Source organism: Plecotus auritus (genome assembly GCF_963455305.1).
Source record: "Plecotus auritus genome assembly, chromosome: 9".
NCBI lineage: Eukaryota > Metazoa > Chordata > Mammalia > Chiroptera > Vespertilionidae > Plecotus > Plecotus auritus.
Window position 1 is genome coordinate 99,414,934 of NC_137783.1, and position 22,170 is coordinate 99,437,103.

Here is a 22,170-nt window from a genome sequence, read left to right on the forward strand (position 1 = left end):
TGATAGCCCACAACTGCCCTCCCTTGCCGGCCATCTTGTGACCACATGGGGGTGGCCATCTTGTGCGAGGGCATGACAGTCAATTTTCATATTACCTCTTTATTATATAGGATTTCACTCTTGCTGTTTCTTGCCCATAAACATAAGCAAAACACTTTGGGACAAAACAACAAACTACTCTCAACCTTATGACCTCTTTAATCTCTTTCTCTTTTTTTTAAGTGGGACCAAAGTTTATTGAGCGAAGACAGTCTATTTCTTTTAACCAATACCCTAACAGAAAGGGGGATAGAATCTCACTATACAAACATACTCCCCATTTATTCCATTTTTCAACTCACTATGCCTAAGCTTCTTTGCCCTTCCCTCCCCCTTGCTCTAATGATATTTCCACTGTAACTAATGACCAAGTTGTAAATTGAATGGCAATATTTTTTAACTGTAAGGATAGTTTATTAAAACATTACTGTTACAACTCATAATTACTATTAAATTATATAGCCTTCTTCAGTTAAGCGAACTACAAGAAACTGATCATTACAAAAAGATAAGGCATAATTTTAATACTTTCAACATTTCATCACAATGAAAATAAACTAACACGTGGCTTTATAAAAATAAATTTTTATTAAAAGCAGTAGAGTCTGAGCAGGAGACAGTACAAAGAGTGTAAACAATGTAAACATCACTACATTCAGCTCAGCCTGATTGAATGCTGAAAGACAACTCTAAATGCTCTATGTGCCCTTACTAGTAAGATACATTAATTCTACTGTACACAGAAAACACACTCTAATTTGATTAGGAAAAGTATTTCATCGAAGTCGGTCCCATCGCCAAATACTTGCATCATCACAAACAGCTATGAGAATGCTGCTATCCCTGCTAAAACTGGTTTGTCGAATAGCAGTAGCACATTTTTGATGAGTCAGTGTTGTACATCTAGGGAGAAAACATGACAATAGGTTAAATACTATACATACATAATGTTGCCAATATCTAACTTAAAACAATAAATTAGAAAATGAATAGCTGTCCCAACTCATACAGAAGGCATTTGAAAACAGCACATACTTTACTAAGAGCTCAATTTCAAATTTTAAAATACTTGGATATATCGCCAAAACCGGTTTGGCTCAGTGGATAGAGCGTCGGCCTGCGGACTGAAAGGTCCCAGGTTCGATTCCGGTCAAGGGCACGTAACTTGGTTGCGGGCACATCCCCAGTGGGAGGTGTGCAGGAGGCAGCTAATCGATGTTTCTCTCTCATCGATGTTTCTAACTCTCTATCCCTCTTCCTTCCTCTCTGTAAAAAATCAATAAAAATATATATTAAAAAAAAAATAAAATACTTGGATATATTTTAAATTTAAGAGGCACCATATAACTTATATGAAAAAAGATAAGTTGTTATCAAGGTACTTATGAAAAACAATCATTAGGATTCCTCTGTATTTTGTGTAGCAAAAGACAAGATATGGAAGGTAAAAAAGAGTGAGGGCATGATAGCATACTTTCTCTAATAGCTACAGTTAATCTCTTGAGTTCTTGGTTTTTATTTCTATTACAGCTTGCATAAGATCTACCTGATGGTACTTTTATTTGTGCACTGATCTCTTCTTTCAAATTATAAAGTATTTGGAAACAAGAAAAAAAAAGAATATGAAGGCAGAAATTATAAATAGGAATTTCTAAATACTTACTTGGCTTTATGAGGATCTTCTACTTCTAAATCCCAAACATAAAGTTTGCCAACCTGATTGCCCAATGCAAGCATCTGTATAAATATATTTAAAAAAAACCCCACCAAATTATTAAAATAAGCTTTAAAGATTTCAAGCAATCCTAAGGACATCTTTCTTATTTTGGGAAAACCTCAGCTCCAGCCAAAATCTCAGCTCCACCTCTGACTATGCTCTTGATTACTTCTTTGCATCTTATATTTCTGATTTGTAAGTGGGGCAACTAATACTTCACAGAGGTGTCTTGAGTAAATAAGAAGGCATGTTGCAAATTTATGAGCTTTACAATTTATACTATGATACATGTACTCTTTATTCTGTCTTAAAAGAATTGTAGCAAAAGCTATAGAAAGACCTTCCAAAAACTTTCATATAAATATTCAGATAATTTATTACCAACAAAATCCTAATACCAAATTTCTTTAAAAATTTAGGTAACTAGTATTTTGTCTCTAACTTCCATGTTTGTTTAAGTTTTCCTGAGGTAAAGACACATAAAAACATTAATTTTAATCACCAAAACATTAAATTTTAGTAACAGATGTTGTAGAAAATAAACACCTAACTACCACTACTGACACCTGTCAATTTCATTTATAAGCACTGCAGATGGTGTTCAGAGCCACAAGGATAGAATAAGTAATATCAAAGGCCAAAGAAAATAATACAGAACATCAAGATAGAGCCTCAAAGAAAACTACAGATGCATAACAGAGAACTAAAATTACCATGGCTTTAAGTAAAATAATTTCAAAATGTAAAAATTTTGCTACCTTTTGCCAGAAATCCATAGAAAATCTCATGTACCAAATGTCACACTGGCTGTAATCAAATCGCCCAAGAATAGTCACATTAGACTCACTGGGCTTAATTTTGTCTATATCATCTTCCATTTTGCCAGGTTTCCAGCACACAATGGCGTTTTCACAAGACTTTAAAAGAGATGAGAAAAAAAAATTACCTGTAGAAATGAATTATAAATACTGAAACAAAACTTTTCTCTATTATTTTAGAACTGAGAGCTCATAAACCTGGTTAGCCATCTACTAAGTAAGTGATATACATTCATTTATATTTATAGAGTTAATGTCCACATTTGAGGACAAGAAGTCTGATTTATTAACAGATTTTGGCAATACAAAAGCATTACACTGAACTATTTATTTTGCAAGTCACAATTTATTGTCCAAACCAAACCAAATTCAGCTCTTGATACATTAGCAACCAGAGACTTGAAGTGTTTTACAGCAAAGGTAAAATTCTACATTGTAGTAGAATAAATACATAGCTCTTCAATATTGCTCCTGCTTTTTACTTCACTAGTTTCATCTTTCCCTATCCAAGTGGTTCCCTTTATCTGTTAACTATTAATCCTCATTCCCAGTGTTTGTGCTACATGGTAGGTGCTCAACAGATGTCATAGGAAAACTAATGAATTCACAAAAAGGGATTTAGTGACTAGATTACTAGTATATGTAGAAGGCATAAAAGCAGTGGTTTACTTTTAAGACATTGATATGGGGTGGGAATGAAATAGGCTAAGTTATACCGTTCCTATAGTCTAACTTCAAATCTTTGCACACATTCTACTTAAGCAACAAGTGGTAAACAATACAATGGGAAAATATCTGCAAATCAGTGGGCACTACTCAGATTACTGTGTAGGTCTCTGTTTTGCCATTAAGGGACATCTGTCAATCTCTCTGGCCTCTACTGAATACAGGCTACTGAACACCTTACAATGTATTTCAACAGGTGTCAGGACTGAAAATTACTGGTGTAGATGAAGTTTCACAGGACACAGCCTACATAATCCCATGTGGCAACCCTGTGGGGGTGACCAGCATTAAAACACCTGAATGGCAGGGCCACAGGAAGATTAGGGTGGGGACAACCTTCTTTTTTCCTTCTTTGCCCTTTTCATATTATATAAAATCCCAGGACTATTTATTTACAAGTTTGTTACTGTAAAGTACCTTAGATATCACCTAGTCTGAATGACTCTTCCCTAAGTGCACAATTGAGTTGGTAGCCTGTAGTTTTCTCAATCATCCTAGCCCCTGCCCTACTGAATCAGAATCTCTGGGATAGGAGGCTGAAACAGAAGTGTAAAATAGCTGTTCAAGTGCTTCTTACTGCCTACATTGATAAAGGATCTTAGTGCAGTCCCCTCATGGAGAACTAAAGCAAAGGGAGGTAAAAAGAATTTATCCACCATTAATGGATGGCTGCACTCGAAATCACCTAGAGAGCTTTTTAAAATTACACATTCCTAGGTCCCTGTGCCAGATTTACAATCTGTGGAGTAAGGTCTAGGAATCTATTTTTACAATATTTTCCCAATGATTCTGATGCAGAGCCAGATTTGAGACCACTAATATAATTCATTCAGCTCAGCTTCCCACTTAAAATGCCGAAATCCTTTCCCACCATCTGATTAAGTTCTAAGAGCAGAAATTTTACAGCCTTTTTACTTCCAAAATGACAGACTAGATATACTTTCCCTTATTTGTCCCACTACATACAACTTGAAAAAGTCTGAAAAGTAGAGGAGGCAGAATGATCAGGTATCCTGGGACATGCAGAAAATTTAGCTCCCCGATTTTCTTTTTCCTCATTTATGTATCTCAGGCAAGATGCTGGAAAAGTCAGCAACTCAACAATTCTAACAGGTGTAGACAAACAAAACAAAAAAACAATCTCCCAGCCCCCAAAGCCTGCTCTCTACACGAGACCAGGAAATGGCAACCTAGCAAGAGAGAAAATTTTCAAACAAATTCTCTAACTGCAGCCAAATACAAAAAAAACAAAAAACAAAAAACACCCAAAAACAAAAAACTCAAATCAACTGTGGACCTGCCCCTATATGGTCCAGCAAAATCCCCGTGGGAAACCCTTCCCAGGTGGTAACTAAGCATCTCAGCGCATAATAACCCTGACTAGCTCTGTCCTTCATGGTAATGAGGTGACTCTTCCTTCTCTCTGGCTGGGGTGGTTATCAGAGGATGCCATCTGCAATGTCAGTGGAGACCACCTGAGGAGCAGTAATGAGTCCCATCAGCCCCTTCTGCTAAGGTAGTGTCACCTGAGATGCAGTGGAAGGCCTGAACTCCCATCCCAGCAATAATGAAACACCATCACCAAATCAATGAAGTGGAGAACGTGAACTTCCCTTGCTACCTGCCAACCATGAAGCAGTGCTCACCTTCCCCAGTTGAAAATTTATCAGAGGAAGACTGATGTAGAAGATCTAAATAAAAGATCCAGAGACTGTAACATAATACCCAAAATATCCAGATCTCAATCTCAGCGCTCTCCTTGGAGCATGCCCATGCCCTCTGTCAGGCACCTACTTTTTTTTAAGCTCTTGGGGTCCCCATGGGACTTGCAACCAGAGGAACAGTGAGCAGCAAAACCACTGAACCTGTCTTGTCCCTAAGGCCCCTTTTCTCTAACTTCAGTGAGCCAATAGCAGCCCCACCTAGGCTCTCCTGTTGCTGCCTCTACTCTAAATCCTTCCTTTTTATTCACTGTCCCCAGCTTTAATAAATGTACCCTACAAATAAATAAATGAAACATAAAAGTCTCAACTTTAATGAGAAAACAAATGCCAACCCAGAGATGACAGAGATGTTAGAACTATCTGACAAGCGTTTTAAAGTAGCCATCATAAAAATGCTTCAATTCAAGAAGTTGAGTGAACCCCAAAAAGATAAAACTCAAAAAGAAATTTGTGTTAAAATACATCATCGTCAAACTTATGGAAACTCAATACAAAGAAAAAAATCCTGACTGCATTTAAAACAGAAAGAACAATTCCAATGATGGTAGATTTCTCATCAGAAATCATGGAAACCAGAAAGAGAAGCCACAACATTTTTCAAATATTTAAGAAAAGAACTGCAATACAAAATCCTATATACAGTGACTATACCTTTAAGGAATGAAGAGGAAATGGACATCCTCAGACTATGAAAAACGAAGATAATGTGTCACCAGTAGACCTACCCTAAAAGAATGGCTACAGGAAGTTTTATGAACAGAAAGAAAATGATATTAAGAAGGGTTCGTAAAACATCAAACATTAAGAACAACAACAAAAAAAAGCAAAATGAGTAAATATAATATTCACCATTCCCTATTGAGTTTTTAAATTACATTTAATGGTTGAAGCAAAAACTCTAATACTATTTGATGTAGTTCTTCATTATAAAGGGAATATTTAAGACAATTATAAGTGGAGGAAAAAGTGAAGTAAAGGAAAGGTTTCTACACTTCACTTGAAGGGTAAAATGTTGATTTACAGTTAAGTAGACTGATATACAGGTGACCCTTGAACCACAGAGGTTTGAACTGTGCAGGTCTATTGAAAAAAAGTTATTTTTGATCTGCAGGTGAGACTCCGCATATGCAGAGGATCAACTGCAGTTACACACAGATTTTTGACTTCACAGAGGTCAGCATCTTCTAAACCACCATGTTGTACTAAGGTCAAATGTATATATCTATATATCATGTATATAACACATAGGGCAAACCTCAAAAAAGCTAAACAAAGAAATATACTAAAAAATACTACAAAAAATACTACAGGCAAATAAAAGTATAATTCTAAAACATGTTCACACAACCTACAGGAACTTAGAGGAGGAAAAAAACCCAGAGAAATTAAAAGGCAGACTTAATGTAATAACTGATATATTAAGGCTCAAATATAAATGGTCTGAATATACCAACTAAAAGTTTAACAGTGTGGATTTAAAAAACATGACGTAAGTATATGCTGCCTATAAGAAACTCAGACATAATGATATACGTACATTAAAAGAAAAAAGTTGGAAAAGGATATACCATGCAAACATTGATCAAAAAAAAGGGCAAAACTGACTAAATTACTCCCAGATAAAGGAGACTTCAAAGCAAAGAAAATTACTAGAGATGGACATTACATAATGATAAAAGGTCAAGCCACTAAGACATAGCAAAGTGTCTAAGCACCAACCAACAGAGCTGCAAGATATAGAACTAAAAAGGAAAAAGCCATAATAATAGCTGGAGACTTCAACACTTGTCTCTCAATAATAACATGAATAGAAAAATCAACAAAGATATAAATTCGACCACATCATCAACCAATAGGATCTAAACGGTATTTACAGAACACTCCATCCAATAGCAGAATATACATTCTTTTCAAGCTCCCATGGAACATACCAAAAATAGGGTCATGAAACATATCTGAAAAAATGTAAAAGAATCAAAATAAGAATGTGTTCTGACAGTGAAATCAAACTGGAAATGAAGAACAGAAATGTAACAAAAATGTCTCTCAATACCTAGTAACTAAACAATACACTTCTTACCAGAATTTGTGAGATGCAGCTAAAGCACTGCTGGTGGAAATTCATAGCACCAAATGCTTACATTAAAAAAGTCTTACATCAATAATCTAATCTCCCACCTTAAGAAACTAGTAAAAGTGCAAAATATACCCACAGCAAACAAAAGAAAAGATTTTTTTTTTTAACTGACAAACCCCTAAGGCCTAGCAGGACTGACAAAAAGAAAAATTACCAATTTCAGGAATGAAACAGGCTATCACTAGAGACCTTGAAGATACCAAAAGGATAATCAAGGACTACTACAAACAACTCCATACACATAAATTTTACATTAAATGGAATGGGTCAATTCCTCAAATGGCAAAATTACCACTAAAAATTGACTAATATGATATAGCTAATTTGAATAGTCCTTTAACTATTAAGGAAATTGAATCTGTGTTTTAAAAACTCCCCCTCAAAATTTTCTAGACCCAGATGATTTAAGTGGAGAATTCTATCAACCATTTAAAGAATTAACACCAATTCCATATAATCTCTTCAAGAAAATAGCAGGGTAGACTTGCAATTAATTTTATGAAGCTAGTATTGTCGATACCAAAACCAGACAAAAACAGTATAAAAAAGAAAACTTCAGATCAGCATCATACCTCATGAATACAGGCATAAAAATGTTTAACAAAATATTAGCAAAGAGAATTCAACAATTTATAAAAGAATTATACAGCATGACCAATTAAACTTATTCCAGGAATACAAGGCTATATTAATAATCAATGACCAATCAATGCAATCTATTGCATTAACAGACTAAAGAAACTACATGATCATATCAATGGATGCAGAAAAAGCATTTAACAAAAGTCATCACCCATTCATGATAAAACTAAAAGAAATCAAGAAAAGAGGACAGTTCTCAACTTGGTAGAGAATATCTACGAAACTATACAGCTAATACACATAATTGTTGTAAAAGATTAATTTTTTTCTCCTTTCTATCAGAAATAAGTCAAGATGTCTGCTCTTAACACTGCTAATCAATATAGTACTGGAAGTCTGCTAGTGCAATAAGGCAAGAAAAGGAAATAAAAAGCATCCAGATCAGAAAGGAAGATATAAAACTCCTTATTTGCAAATGACAAGATGGTCTATGCAGAAAATCCCAAGATATTAACAAAAACACCCCTAGAGCTAATAAAGTCTAATAGGTACAGGATTCAAAATTAATATGCAAAGATCAACTGTATTTCTACATACTAACAATGAACATACAGAAATTAGAAATACCATTTACTATCACTCAAAAAAAAAAAAAGATAAATACATCGGTCTAAATCTAACAAAGCAGGTATAGAACTTGTATTCTAACAAGTACAAAATAATGACCATAAAAATCAAAGACCTAAATAGATACCATGTTCATGAATTAGAAGGTTAAGCAGAAAGATATTAATTAAAAGATAATTAAGGTATTAATTCCCTACCAAATTGACAGCAGACAGGTTTAACACAATTCTGAGCAAAATCCCCTCCTGCCCCTGCAAAAAACCTCTGTAAGATTTTTTATTGGTGTAGACAAGATTCTAAAATTTATAGGAAAGGCAAAGCAACAGCATAACTAAAATAATTTTGAAAATGAATAATAAAATGGAAGAAATCACTCTACCCATTCCAAGACTTATTATAGAGCTAGAATAATCAAAACTGTGTATGTAGTACTGGTGGAGTACTGGAACAAAAAAGAAAAATCAGAAACAGCCTCACACAAGTATGGCCAAACAATCTGACAAAGGTACAGAAGCAATTAAAAGGAGAAGGAATAGTCTTTCAATAAGTGGTGCTAAAACAATTGGAAACTTATAGGCAAAAAAATAAACTTCTACCTAAACCTCATACAAAAATTAACTTTAAAGCATCATATATTTAATATAAAGCTTTTTGAAGAAAACACAGGAGAAAATCTTTAGGATCTATGGCTTGGTAAAGAGCACTTTAAAAACATCAAAAGCATGATCCATAAAATAATTTTTAAAAATCCAACAAATTGAATTTCATCAAAATTAGAGACATTTGTTCTGCAAAAGACCTTGATAAGAGGATGAAAAGACAAGCTACAGACTGGAAGAAAATATTTGCAAACTACACATCTGACAAAGGATTCATATTTAGAATATATTAAGAATTCTCAAAACTCACAGTAAAAATAAAAACAAAAACCAATCCAATTAGAAAATGAGCAAAGATATGAAGAGACATCATCAAAAAGGATATATTAGATGGTAAATAAGCACATGAAAGATGTTCAGCATCACTAGCCATCAGGGAAATGCAAATTAAGACCACGATGAGATATCACTACACTCCTATCAGAACAGCTAAAATAAAAAATAGTGACAATACCAAATGCCGGCGAAGCTTCCGAGACACTCGATCTTTCATACATTTCTGGTGGGAATGTAAAATGGCACGGCCACTCTGGAAAATAGTTTGGCAGTTTCTTAAAAAACTAAACAAACTTAACCATGACCCAGCAATTGCCCTTCTAGGCATTTATCCCAGAGAAATGAAAACTTAAGTAAGTCCACACAAAACCTATACATGATTGTTCATTAGCAGCTTTATGTGTAATAGCCCCAATCTGGAAAGGACCAAAATGTCCTACAATAGATGAATGGCTAAACTGGTACATCCCATACCATAGAATACTACTCAGCAATAAAAAGGGAGAAGTACTGACACACAACAACTTGGATGGCATTATAATGAATGAAAAAAAAAAAATCTTAAAAGGCCCCATACTGTAACATTCTTACAATGACAAAATCACATGTGATAAAATGACATACACACATTGTACAATGTCAAGACTTTATATTGTATTATAGTTATGTAACTATTGGGGGAAATTGGGTGAAGGGGCCTCTCTGTACTATCTTTGAAACTTCCTGTGAATCTAACCTCAAGATCAAAAGTTTAAATAAGCAAAAAAAAAAAAAAAAAAAAAGATAAAACTAGCTGCAAGTCAAGAAAAAAATAGATTAGGCTCTGCCAAGAAAATGTGAAATGCCCTGAAATCCACACAAGAAACTAGCAATTTCTCCAAATTTAACAATCCCAAATGTTCAAATGACATCACCAACAACTTCTCTAAATTATCAACATCAACTTGCTATATATATATATATACATCAACTTGCTAGAGAAGGGGTTGGCAAACTACAGCCCATGAGTCAACTCCAGCTGTCTGTTTTTTAAAATGTAAAAGTGTACTGAAATGGACACAAAACATAAAAAAAAAAACCCCTACTACTAGCTTTAGATACTGGTTATTTTACAATAACACTGATTATCACAATAACATCTTACAAATGAAAATTTTTCATTTTTATTGAAGCACAAATTATAATAATTCATTGGAATGTCTTATGCCTAAAACAAGTTTCCAAACCTATCAAAATATCATGACTAAAAAAAAAAAAAAAAGAAAAAGAAAAAGCAATTTCCCAATCTGCCATCCAATTTACCAAACTGCATAAAAAACCGTGCTCCCTAAAAAAAAAATCCAACTCACACAAAACAATGGAAGTACAGCTTAACAGCAGTTACCATACCTTGGAAAGTATCAAATCACCTAACCATCGCACACAATCAACATAATTCCTATGTATGTCTCTGGTAGAAAAGTCAGGAAAGTGAATTTTCTGAGAAATAAATGGCCTGAAATGGAAATGTAAAAGTTAAGAGAAAAAAGTATAGTAGAATCACACTAATTTTTATTTTTGGATTTATAAACTTTGAAAAATAAAATGCATGACGATTTTTCTTTGATCCTAGAAAACTTATCTTTTTATTGAGAGCTACTGTCTTACTCCATTTTTGTTTCTATATTTTATTCCATTATCAGCTCAATTCAATTTTGTTTTTATCCTATGAAATTTCATTTATAAAAATTGTAGCTTCCTACCATATGTATATATAGGCCAAATTTAATCAATTCTGGCTATCCTAACCAATGATAAGCAAAGATATCTGATTTATAGACCTAAAAGAATTTTTAGAGAAAATACCTACTCAATCCTTTACAATTAGACTATGAGTCCTAGCTGGTTTGACTTGGTGGATAAAGCGTCAAATCCAAAGGGTCCTGGGTTGGATTCCGGTCAAGGGCACGTACCTTGGTTGCAGGCTCCTTGGGCCCTGGCCCTAGTCGGGGCCTGTGCAGGAGGCAACCAATCAATGTGTTTCTCTCACATCGATGTTTCTCTCTGTCTTTCCCTCTCTCTTCCACTCTCCCTAAAAATCAATGGAAAAATATCCTGGGGTGAGGATTAACAACAAAAATAAATAAATAAAATAAAATTAAGACTATGAAAGTCAACACATCTGGGTTATTTCAATAGATGATCATTTTATTGGAGCTGATTTGGCTCAGTGGAGATAGAGCATTGGCCTGCAGACTGAAGGGTCCCGGGTTTGATTCCGGTTTAGGGTACATGCCCAGGTTGTGGGATTGATCCCCAGTGGGGGGGGGGGGGGCGTGCAGGAGGCAGCCAATCAATGATTCCCTCTCATCATTGATGTTTCTATCTCCCTCTCTCCCTTCCTCTCCAAAATCAACAAAAATATATTAAAAAAAAAAATGGTCATTTTTCTAGGAACAATGATACATCATTCCAAAGGCTGCTAAAGGTACGATTACATGAGAGTACTGCCTTGAGCAACAATTTTGAAAATAATGTCTGACAGGAATTTGACATATATTAGTTAGGACTTTTCTTGTATTGAAGAAAGTAAAATATGGTAGCATTTCCCTTCCTTAAAAATGTTTGTGTAAAGACCATAAGCTAGAAGTTGCTACCAATCCTACAGTTAATTAAAAGTAAACCTAACATTTCTAATCTAGTGAGTGATTCACTTTCTGTACTGAAATAACTAGAAGTTTGATATGCCATAAATTAGTTATGTCTTGGGCAAGTCACAAATCCTCTCTTTACTTTTCCCCACAAGGATGCTGTGCTGAATCATTTCTAACATTCCTTCCAATACAAATTCTGGGATATTTTATTAGCCCTGGCTGGTGTGGCTCAGTTGGTTGGGTGTCATCCTGTGCATTGAAAGGTCCCTGGTTTGATTCCCAATGAGGGCACATGCCTGGGTTTCAGGCTAGATCCCCAGTTGTGTGTGGGGAGGTGGGTGTGTGCTAGAAGCAGCTGATCAATGTTTTGCTCTCACATCATCGACATTTTTCTCTCTCTCCCTCTTCCTTCCTCTCTAAAAATAAATACAAAAATCTTTAAAAAATTAAAATGTTATTAATGATCTGATACAAATTCTTAACTCTGCTATAATTATGTTATTTGCTTTTTAAAAAATATTTTTATTGATTTCAGAGAGAGAAAAGAGAGAGAGAGGGAGAAAGTGATAGAAACATCAATGAGAGAGAATCATTGATTGGCTGCCTTCTGCATGCCCCACACTGGGGATTGAGCCTGCAACCTGGGTATATGCCCTGACCAGGAATCAAACCATGACCTCCTGATTCATGGGTTAATGCTAAACCACTGAGCCACATGAGTCAGGTTATTATCTGCTTTTAAATCAAATACATATTATAATCTACTAGAGGCCCAATGCATGAAAATTCATGCACTGGAGGGGGCAGGGGTGGGTCCCTCAGCCTGGCCTGCCCCCTCTCACAGTCCAGGAGACCTCAGGGGCGGGAGGTGACCCCGCGATCAGGGGAAAGCAAACGACCCATCACACCTCTGCTGTTGCCACTGCCAGCAACGCAATCCTCAGCCTGCCCTGGTTACCTGAGCCTCAGGCGGCCCTGAGGCTTGCCTGAGCCTCAGGCCAGCCCTGGGCACTACCATCTTTGAGGGTGTGACAGTCAATTAGCATATTCCCTCCTTATTGGCTGTGGGTGCCACCATCTTTGCGACAGTGTGAGGGAATACTTATCTAATAAAGAGGGAATTAACATATTCCCTCTTTATTAGATAGTATTGTTAAACCTTTCAAGTAGACCAGCATAACCCCCTTTTTTTTTGTAAACTGGGAAATATAATTTCTATGTATTCCAGAGCTCCAGAAAATATAAAAACATAAATTTAGGACTGTGTAAGCTTTTGTTGTTTTAAAGTAGAAATCTGAAAGTTGTGCTAATCATTAGAGGCCACTGAGGTTTGATGAATATAAGTGCACTGAAATATCTACTGATGGCTACAAATTTAACTAATAATCTATTAATAGTCTGGCTCGATAATCAGAAAATTCTAGCTCTTTGCTTAAAACAAAAAGTGCAAACAAAGTTAATATACACAAACATATGGTAACTATGGTGAAAATGTTAATAATAATAATAATAATAATTACCTAAATAAGATTCTGAAAAGATAGTGACTGAATCAAGAACTGAGGCATTTAAAAAATACATGAAGTACACGGCAAAGTTCCCACCTCTTAGTCCCAGCAAGGCTCCCACTTATGAAATTTCTCCACTTAATGAAATGAGTAGCAATTAAATGGAAGCATTCTATTAACATGAATTAAAGCTAAGAACCCCATTTTAAAAACAAGATTTACTGGACTGGATTAAAATTCACACCGAACAAAACTAAGTAAAATGTGCTACTAAGTTACAGAAAACACAATTTAAAGGCGATTTTAAAAAATGAAACATAAATATATTAGATTAAAAATAATGGCTTCCATTGAAAATTTGTGAATTTTATGATATATAAAGTTTTTAAAGGAGGGCCTTCTAAACTCAGTGGGGACTTATAACAACATAACAATTTTGGAAAAAGTAAGACCCATCTATTTCACAGCATGAGATAGATACTTGTTTTAAATGCCACAAATGTTACCTGTTAGTTTTATTTGGGTTATAATCATAAGAGTCCTTAATTGCATTAATCATTCTTTTTGAATTAATCCTCCAGAGTTTAAGAGAGTGATCCATACCACAGGACATTATTTTTTCACCCAAAAGATCATAATCCTGTATGTAAAACAAAAGAGCTTAAGTTAAATATTTAAATTATTTTTCCAAACTATACTATTCAATTTTCACCTAGATACAGCATTGTGAAAACTTTCAAACCACAACACTAACATTTTGGGTTTCGTCTACGTAGGAAATAAAACAGAGTTTTTATTGCTCTCAAAATTTTGTTTTAAGTTATTTGTCACCACCAGAGTATATGAGCATATAAGCTAAGGAAGGCCAAAAATAGTGTTTAAATTTCATTTTATCTTTCAATGAACTTTAAAATATTTTCTTTGCTTGATTTTGAAGATAAACTGAATGCCGAGCCTTGGCCGGTTGTTCAGTGGTTAGAGCACCAGCCCTCAGACCTAAGGGTTTTGGGTTCTATTCCCGGACAAGGGCACAAGCCTCGGTTGCAGGCTCGATCCCCCACCACTGAGTCGGGGCGGGTGTTGTAGGTGACCAGTCAATGTCTCTTTCTTACACTGATGTTTCTCTCTCCCCACCCCCTTCCTCCCTCCCCTCCACTCTAAGGAGGGGAAAAAAAATCACTGGAAAAAATATCCTATGGTGAGGATTAAAAATGAATTTGAATGCTGAGGTATGACATAAAACCTGAATAGTTATATTACTTTGCTTTGTCCAACCCTAATCAAGCAATGAAACTGACACCTGTTTGTGCAGCTACTAAACAACTAAAATTTTATCTGTATTGTAAGTCAAAATCTTCAGTTACATTGGTCTTAAGAGTTCATTTTAAATGAATTTTTAAAACTGTCTAAAACAGGGAAATAATATAAGTTTATCATTTACTGTTTGCTAATTTTTAATAAGCACCTAACAGATATCTATTGTAACCACCTTATTTCATGGATAAGACACTGTGGCATATAGATGCTATTTAATTTAGCACATGCATTAATGATAATGTCACATATTAATTCTTCTAACAGTGAATTCCTGTATTATAGAGAAGAAATTTAGACTGTCACCTGTTCTTATTTTAAGAAATAACAGTAGATGGTGATGGACACACAATGCAATATACAGGTGATGTATTATAGAACTGTACAACTAAAACCTATAAAATTTTATTAACCAATGTCACTCCAATAAATTCTATTTTAAAAATAAATACTCCCATTAAAAAAAAAAAAGAAGTAACAATAGAGAGTTCTATTTAAGGAAAATATTTTCCTTACTCACCTAGATAGTACATGTTAATCCAACCTCTGAATTAATCGTGAACACTGTTTCACAAGAGCCTAGAAACTTTAGGTTTGTTGCTTACTGAATTCACCAGTCTGGTAAACAGCAGAAAGGCATTCACTGTTCATGCCAGTAGCTCTAATTTAGAATTCTAAGAATGGTAGTCTTGGATCTCTCACACATAAAGCCAAATGGAGACTGCTACTGCAACTACTAGAAAATCCAAGTTGGCAGGGCATGATTCTCACAAAAGCACACAAACTCCAACCATAGGAATACTTAATACCTCCAATTAAAATGCTACATGATTCAAAATATGGTGCCCCTGCCCTACCTAGTTTGGCTCAGTGGATAGAACGTCAGCCTGAGGACTGAAGGGTCCCAGGTTTGAGTCCAGTCAAGGGCACATGCCTGGATTGTGGGCTCGATCCTCAGTGGTGTGCAGGAGGCAGCCAATCAATGATTCTCTCTCATCATTGATATTTCTATCTCTCTCCCTTTCCCTTCCTTTCTGAAATCAATACAAATATATTAAAAAAACAACATGGTGTCCCTTTACATAGTTTAACGAATAAGAACTAAATAGCTGTAAAACTACTAAGTAAGCTATGAATGAAACATAAATAAAGCTAAATTAATGTAAAAATATGAAACCTAAAACACTTATATATAAGATCAATAAATCTCTCTATATAAAAGCCTAAGCAATGGGCTGGCCGGCCGGTAGCTATGACATGCACTGACCACCAGGGAGCAGATGCTCAACAGAGGAGCAGAAACCACAGGCATGGAAACATGGAACAGACTGATGAATCTCAGAGAGAAGGGGCGAGGGAAGAGGGCGGGAAGGGATTAATCAAAGATCTTATATATGCACACTAGAGGCCCGGTGCATGGATTCGTGCACCGGTAGGGTCCGTTGGACTGGCCTGTGCCCTCTTGCAATCCAGGACCCCTTGGGGGATGTCAGAAAGCTGGTTTCAGCCCGATCCCCACAGGCCAGGCCAAGGGACCCCATTGGTGCATGAATCCGGGCACTGGGCATCTAGTTATGATATAAAGATAACACAGTGCCATCAGAGAGAAAGTTATCCAAAATTCAGTCTGTGCACAACAAAACACTCCTAAAAATGAATAACTTAGATTTCAACTGCAAATAAAACTAAGTTTCTTAATTGCTAACTAGTTATTTTGTTTGTGTGTTTTTTTTAAGAGGCATGGTCTCACTATGTTGCCCAGGCTGGAGTGCAGTGACTATTCACAGGTGTGATCCCACTACTGATCAGCATGGAAGTTTTGACATGCTCCATTTCCAACCTGGGACCGTTTACCCCTCCTTAGGCAACCTGGGGGGTCCTCAGCTCCCAGGAGGTCACTATACTGATGCCGAACTTACTGTTGTCAGCTCATCGGCTTAGTGCACTACAGCCCAGAACTCCTGGGCTCAAGCAATCCTCCTTCCTCAGCTGGCACTACAGGCATGTAGCTCCGTGCCCAGCAATTGCTAACTAGTTTAATCTTTTCCTTTAATAACTGAGAAACAGCAAAGCAAAACATAACTTGATGTTTTTGATCAATATAGGAAAAAAACAAGTTCATAGTTAGTATTCTTTCATGTGCATGAGTACAGATTAAATGCAAAGAACCTTTCTTGCTTTATTCCTTCATTTATAAGATAAAAACCGTGCATATCACAAGTAAATGAAATGACTGCCTGCCAGGCTATATGGAAAAAAAAACAAACACAATATATGATTTCATGAAAGGAAAGAGTTTGATGGGGATTGTTCACAACCATGTGCACCTGAAAGTCACTGCCCTGCAGCTTTCAACTTACAGCACTTAGAACTTCATCTCTGTGTCCTTCAACACCTCCAAATATTGCCACCAGAGTGTCTGTTTGGATATTCCATAATCGTAAAGCATGATCTAGTATAGAAATAAAAAAAATTAAGATGAATTTTTATCATTCATTTACTGTGAATGTTCAAAACCTCTTTAAAGTAAAACTTACAGAAGTGTGGACTTAAATTATTCATAGTAAAGACTAATAATGAAACCCATATCACTTAAAATATTTACATCACATATAGAGTTAGGTATGTATCAGCACAAACTTTCAAGAAAAGAAATATTTGTAGTTTTAAAAATATTTTTAACTTATTTACCAGATTTGACAGAGTTTTACATTATGCCATAGAACAAAATATTAGCTTTGTCCTCCACCATATCCATTTATAAGAGAACTCAGTAGCTGGTTTGTTCAGTGGTTAGAGCGCTGGCCCTCAGACTGAAGGGTCAAGGGCACGTACCTTGGTTGCAGATTCCCCAGACCTGGTAAGGGGCCACTGTGGGAGGCCGCCAATCCATGTCTCTCTCTCATGCCAATGCCCCCCCCATCTCTCCCCACCCTTCTCCCTTCATTGCATTCTCTCTAGAAATCAATGGAAAAAATACCAAGATTAAAGAAAAAAAATGTATATGTATATATAATGCAAAAAGAATAAAAAAAGATGACTGAGAACATTTTTGGAATGTTTTTATTGATTTTAGAGAGAGAGGAAGGGCGAGGAAAAGGGAGTGAGAGAGAAAAACTTTGATCAGTTGCCTCCTGCATGCGCCCCAACTGGGGAATTGAACCTGAAACCTGGGCATATACCCTGACCAGAAATTAACCTTTTTGTGCATGAGACAATGCTCAACCAACTGCGCCACACTGGCCAGGACAGGACTGAGTAGATTTATAAAATTTTTACAGTAAATGCAATAATAGGATTGAAATCTACATACAGTATATTTCATGACAATTTTATAGTATTACAGACCTTTAAAAGATTATAGCTGTATGGGATGGTAAACACACAATACAATATACAGATAATGTGTTTTGGAACTGTACACCTGAAATTTTTTTTTTTTAATATATTTTATTGATTTTTTACAGAGAGGGAAGGAGAGGGATAGAGAGCTAGAAACATCGATGAGAGAGAAACATCGACCAGCTGCCTCCTGCACACTCCCCACTGGGGATGTGCCCGCAACCAAGGTACATGCCCCTGACCGGAATCGAACCCGGGACCCTTCGGTCCGCAGGCCGACGCTCTATCCACTGAGCCAAACCGGTTAGGGCTGTACACCTGAAATTTGTATAATTTTGTTAACCCCATGGTCGGCAAACCGCGGCTTGCGAGCCACATGCGGCTCTTTGGCCCCTTGAGTGTGGCTCTTCCACAAAATACCATGGCCTGGGCGAGTCTATTTTGAAGAACTGGCGTTAGAAGAAGTTTAAGTTTAAAAAATTTGGCTCTCAAAAGAAATTTCAATCGTTGTAGTGTTGACATTTGGCTCTGTTGACTAATGAGTTTGCCGACCACTGTGTTAACCAGTGTCACCCCACCCAGTAAGTTCAAGAAAAAACAAAAACAAGTAAAACTCTTTACTAAAGACCTCAAAGGGCTGATGACATGTTAGTTGGCATTCCATTTCTTGTAAATCTAAATAAAGCCCACTGAGCCTGACTGGTGTGGCTCAGAGGTTGAGTACTGACCTATGAACCAGGAAGTCACGGTTGGATTCCCAATCAGGGCACATGCCTGGGTTGCGGGCTCCAACCCCAATAGGGGGTGTGCAGGAGGCAGCTGATCAATGATTCTCTCTCTCTTTTTAAGTCCTCACCCAAGGATATTTTTCCCATTGATTTTTAGGGAGAATGCAAGAGAGAGGGAAAGACAGAGAGAAACATCAATGTGAGAGAAACACATTAATTGGTTGCCTTCTGCAGGAGCCCCAACCCCCAGGGAAGAGCCTGCAACCAAGGTATGTGCCCTTAACCGGAATTAAACCGGGACCCTTTGATCCACAGGCCAACGCTCTATCCAGTGAGCCAAACTGGCTAAGCCTGATTCTCTCGCATCATTGATGTTTCTATTCCCCCCTCCCTTCCTCTCTAAGGCAATCAAAATATATTAAAAATAAGTAAATAAATAAGGCATACTGACAGCGAGAAAAAAAATTTGTAACTAATTCAAGCAATCTCATTTTCTACTAAATATTAACAAAATAATGTACAGCAATAATAAATATAAATGTAATGTAAATCTTGAACTATAACAATGTTCATACTATACATGAATATTAACATACTACACTAATTAAAATGTATTTATACTAATTATAATGTACATATTACACTAATACATTATATTAGTACATAGTTGAATAAAAAACTGCCATAAAAATGATTTTGATTCCACTTATGTACAAATTTTTATGTGGACATTTCATTCATCTTGAAAAAAAAATATATGCACATGTGTGCGTGTATACACACACACACACATATATCCAGGAATGGTTAAGTCTGTGTTTAACTATAAGGAAATGCCAAACTGTTTTTTGATGTGGCAACATTTTACATTCCCACCAGTTATATGGGTGAAGAAGGGTATCTCCACACCTTAGTCAACATGTTACTGTAATTTTGGTTATAGCCATCCTAGCAGGTGTGAAGTGGTAGCTCCTAGTGTTTTTAATTAGTATTTCCCTGATTAATGACACTGAGTGCCTTTTCATGTGCTCAACAGACATTTGTGCATGTTCTTTGGAAAGATGTCATTCAATCCACTTTTTAATTTGGATGTTTTATTACTGTTGAACTATAAGAGCTCTTGATACAAGTCCCTTATTAGATACATGATTTAGAAATACTTTCTCCTATTCTGTAGGTTGTCTTTTCACTTTCTTTTTTTTTTTTAATATTTTTTTATTGATATTTCACAGAGAGGAAGGGAGAGGGATAGAGAGCTAGAAACATCGATGAGAGAGAAACATCGATCAACTGCCTCCTGCACACCTCCCACTGAGGATGTGCCCTCAACCAAGGTACATGCCCTTGACCGGAATCGAACCCGGGACCTTTCAGTCCGCAGGCCGACGCTCTATCCACTGAGCCAAACCGGTTTTGGCAATCTTTTCACTTTCTTAATGATATTGTGTGCAGGAACATTCTTATTAATTTGAAAAGCTGTTTGATTAAAAAAAAAAAAAAAAAAAAAAAAAGCTCTTACTGACACAATGGGAAGAAAGAGCAGAGTTAAAAGGTTATAATGTGTAGAACAAGTAAGGCATTCTGGCCTCTGTCACTTGGTAATAGCTGAGCCCAACTACTGCTATTAAGAAAAAATCATTAGTTCTTAGGTGTCAATTTCCCAAAATAAACATTTTCTTTAAAAAAAATATATTTTTATTGATTTCAGAGAGGAAGGGAGAGAGATAGAAACATCAATGATGAGAGAAAGTAATTGACTGTCTTCCTCCTACATGCCTCACACTGGGGTTTGAGCCTGCAACTGGGGCATGTGCCCTGAGCGGGAATCGAACCATGACCTCTGATTCATAGGTCAACACTCAATCACTGACCCACACCAGCTGGGCAATATGGAATCCTTTATAAAACACAAGTTTTTATATATAAAGGCAACATGGATTTTCAGATGCATTATTTCTTATTACATGATTGGATAGAGTGATAGTTGCAAAACTATCTTTTTTTAAAAAAATATATTTTATTAATTTTCTACAGAGAGAAAGGGAGAAGGATAGAGAGTTAGAAACATCGATGAGAGAAAAACATCAATCAGCTGCCTCCTACACACCTCCTACTGGGGATGTGCCCGCAGCCAAGGTACATGCCCTTGACCGGAATCGAACCCGGGACCCTTCAGTCCGCAGGCCGACGGTCTCCAGCCTTGGGCAAACTACGGCCCGCGGGTCAGATCCAGCTGTTCTATCCGGTTCTCTTGCTCTCCCCTCCGCTCCTTTACTTTGAATTTATATTAGTTCACACAAACACTCCATCCATGCTTTTGTTCCGGCCCTCCAGTCCAGTTTAAGAACCCATTGTGACCCTCGAGTCAAAAAGTTTGCCCACCCCTGCTCTAGCCACTGAGCCAAACCGGTTAGGGCTGCAAAACTATCTTAAAAACTCTTAAAAATATAGTTGTTGAGAAAGACAAATATCACATGATCTCACTCATTTGTGAATATAATGAACAACATAAACTGATGAACAAAAATAGATCCAGAACATAGAAGCATCGAACAGACCATCCAACCTCAGAGGGAAGGCAGGGGTGGGAGTGAAGAGTAAGAGATCAAAGAAACTTGTATGCATGCATATAAGCATGACCCATGGACAGACAGTAGGGGGGTGAGGGCATGTGCTAGGGGATGGGAGTGGCCGGGGAGAGATAAAAGGGGAAAAAGGAGACATATGTAATACTTTAAACAATGAAGAATTTAAATTAAAAAAAAAAAAAAAAGAGAGAGGCCTAACTGGTTTGGCTCAGTGGATAGAGCGTCGGCCTGCGGACTCAAGGGTCCCAGGTTTGATTCTGGTCAAGGGCATGTACCTTGGTTGCGGGCACATCCCCAGCACGGGGTGTGGAGGAGGCAGCTGATTGATATTTCTCTCTCATCGATGTTTCTAACTCTCTATCCCTCTCCCTTCCTCTCTGTAAAAAATCAATAAAATATACTTAAAAAAAAAAAGGAAGAAAAAAAAAATGGTGATCTGCCACTTAAAATTAATGAAGATGGCCCTGGCCAGTTTGGCTCAGTGGATAGAGCATCGACCTGTGGAATGAAGGGTCCCAGGTTCAATTCCAGTCAAGGGCACATGCCCAGGTTGCAGGCTCGATCCCCAGTGGGGAGCATGCAGGAGGCAGCCAATCAATGATTCTCTCTCATCATTGATGTTTCTATCTCTCTCTCCTCATCCTTCCTCTCTGAAATTAATAAAAATATAAAAAATTAATGATGAACATAATTTAGTTGAAAAAAATTTCATTTGAGTATAAAGTTCTAGAATTATCATAATGCAATATGGT

The 22,170-nt window shown here is 36.5% G+C and overlaps 1 protein-coding gene across 1 annotated transcript in view; it reads right to left on the reverse strand.

The window, feature by feature from the left end:
- Nucleotides 1-604: 604 nt before the first annotated feature.
- The window catches only part of EED (embryonic ectoderm development), a 35,914-nt gene continuing 14,348 nt past the window's right edge, over nucleotides 605-22,170 (reverse strand). The window contains 7 exon segments of the mRNA XM_080640619.1: nucleotides 605-942; nucleotides 1,703-1,776; nucleotides 2,515-2,673; nucleotides 9,484-9,558; nucleotides 10,695-10,800; nucleotides 13,953-14,086; nucleotides 17,121-17,212. Of these exon segments, the coding sequence (XP_080496745.1) occupies nucleotides 816-942; nucleotides 1,703-1,776; nucleotides 2,515-2,673; nucleotides 9,484-9,558; nucleotides 10,695-10,800; nucleotides 13,953-14,086; nucleotides 17,121-17,212 (767 nt within the window). The 3' untranslated portion in view covers nucleotides 605-815.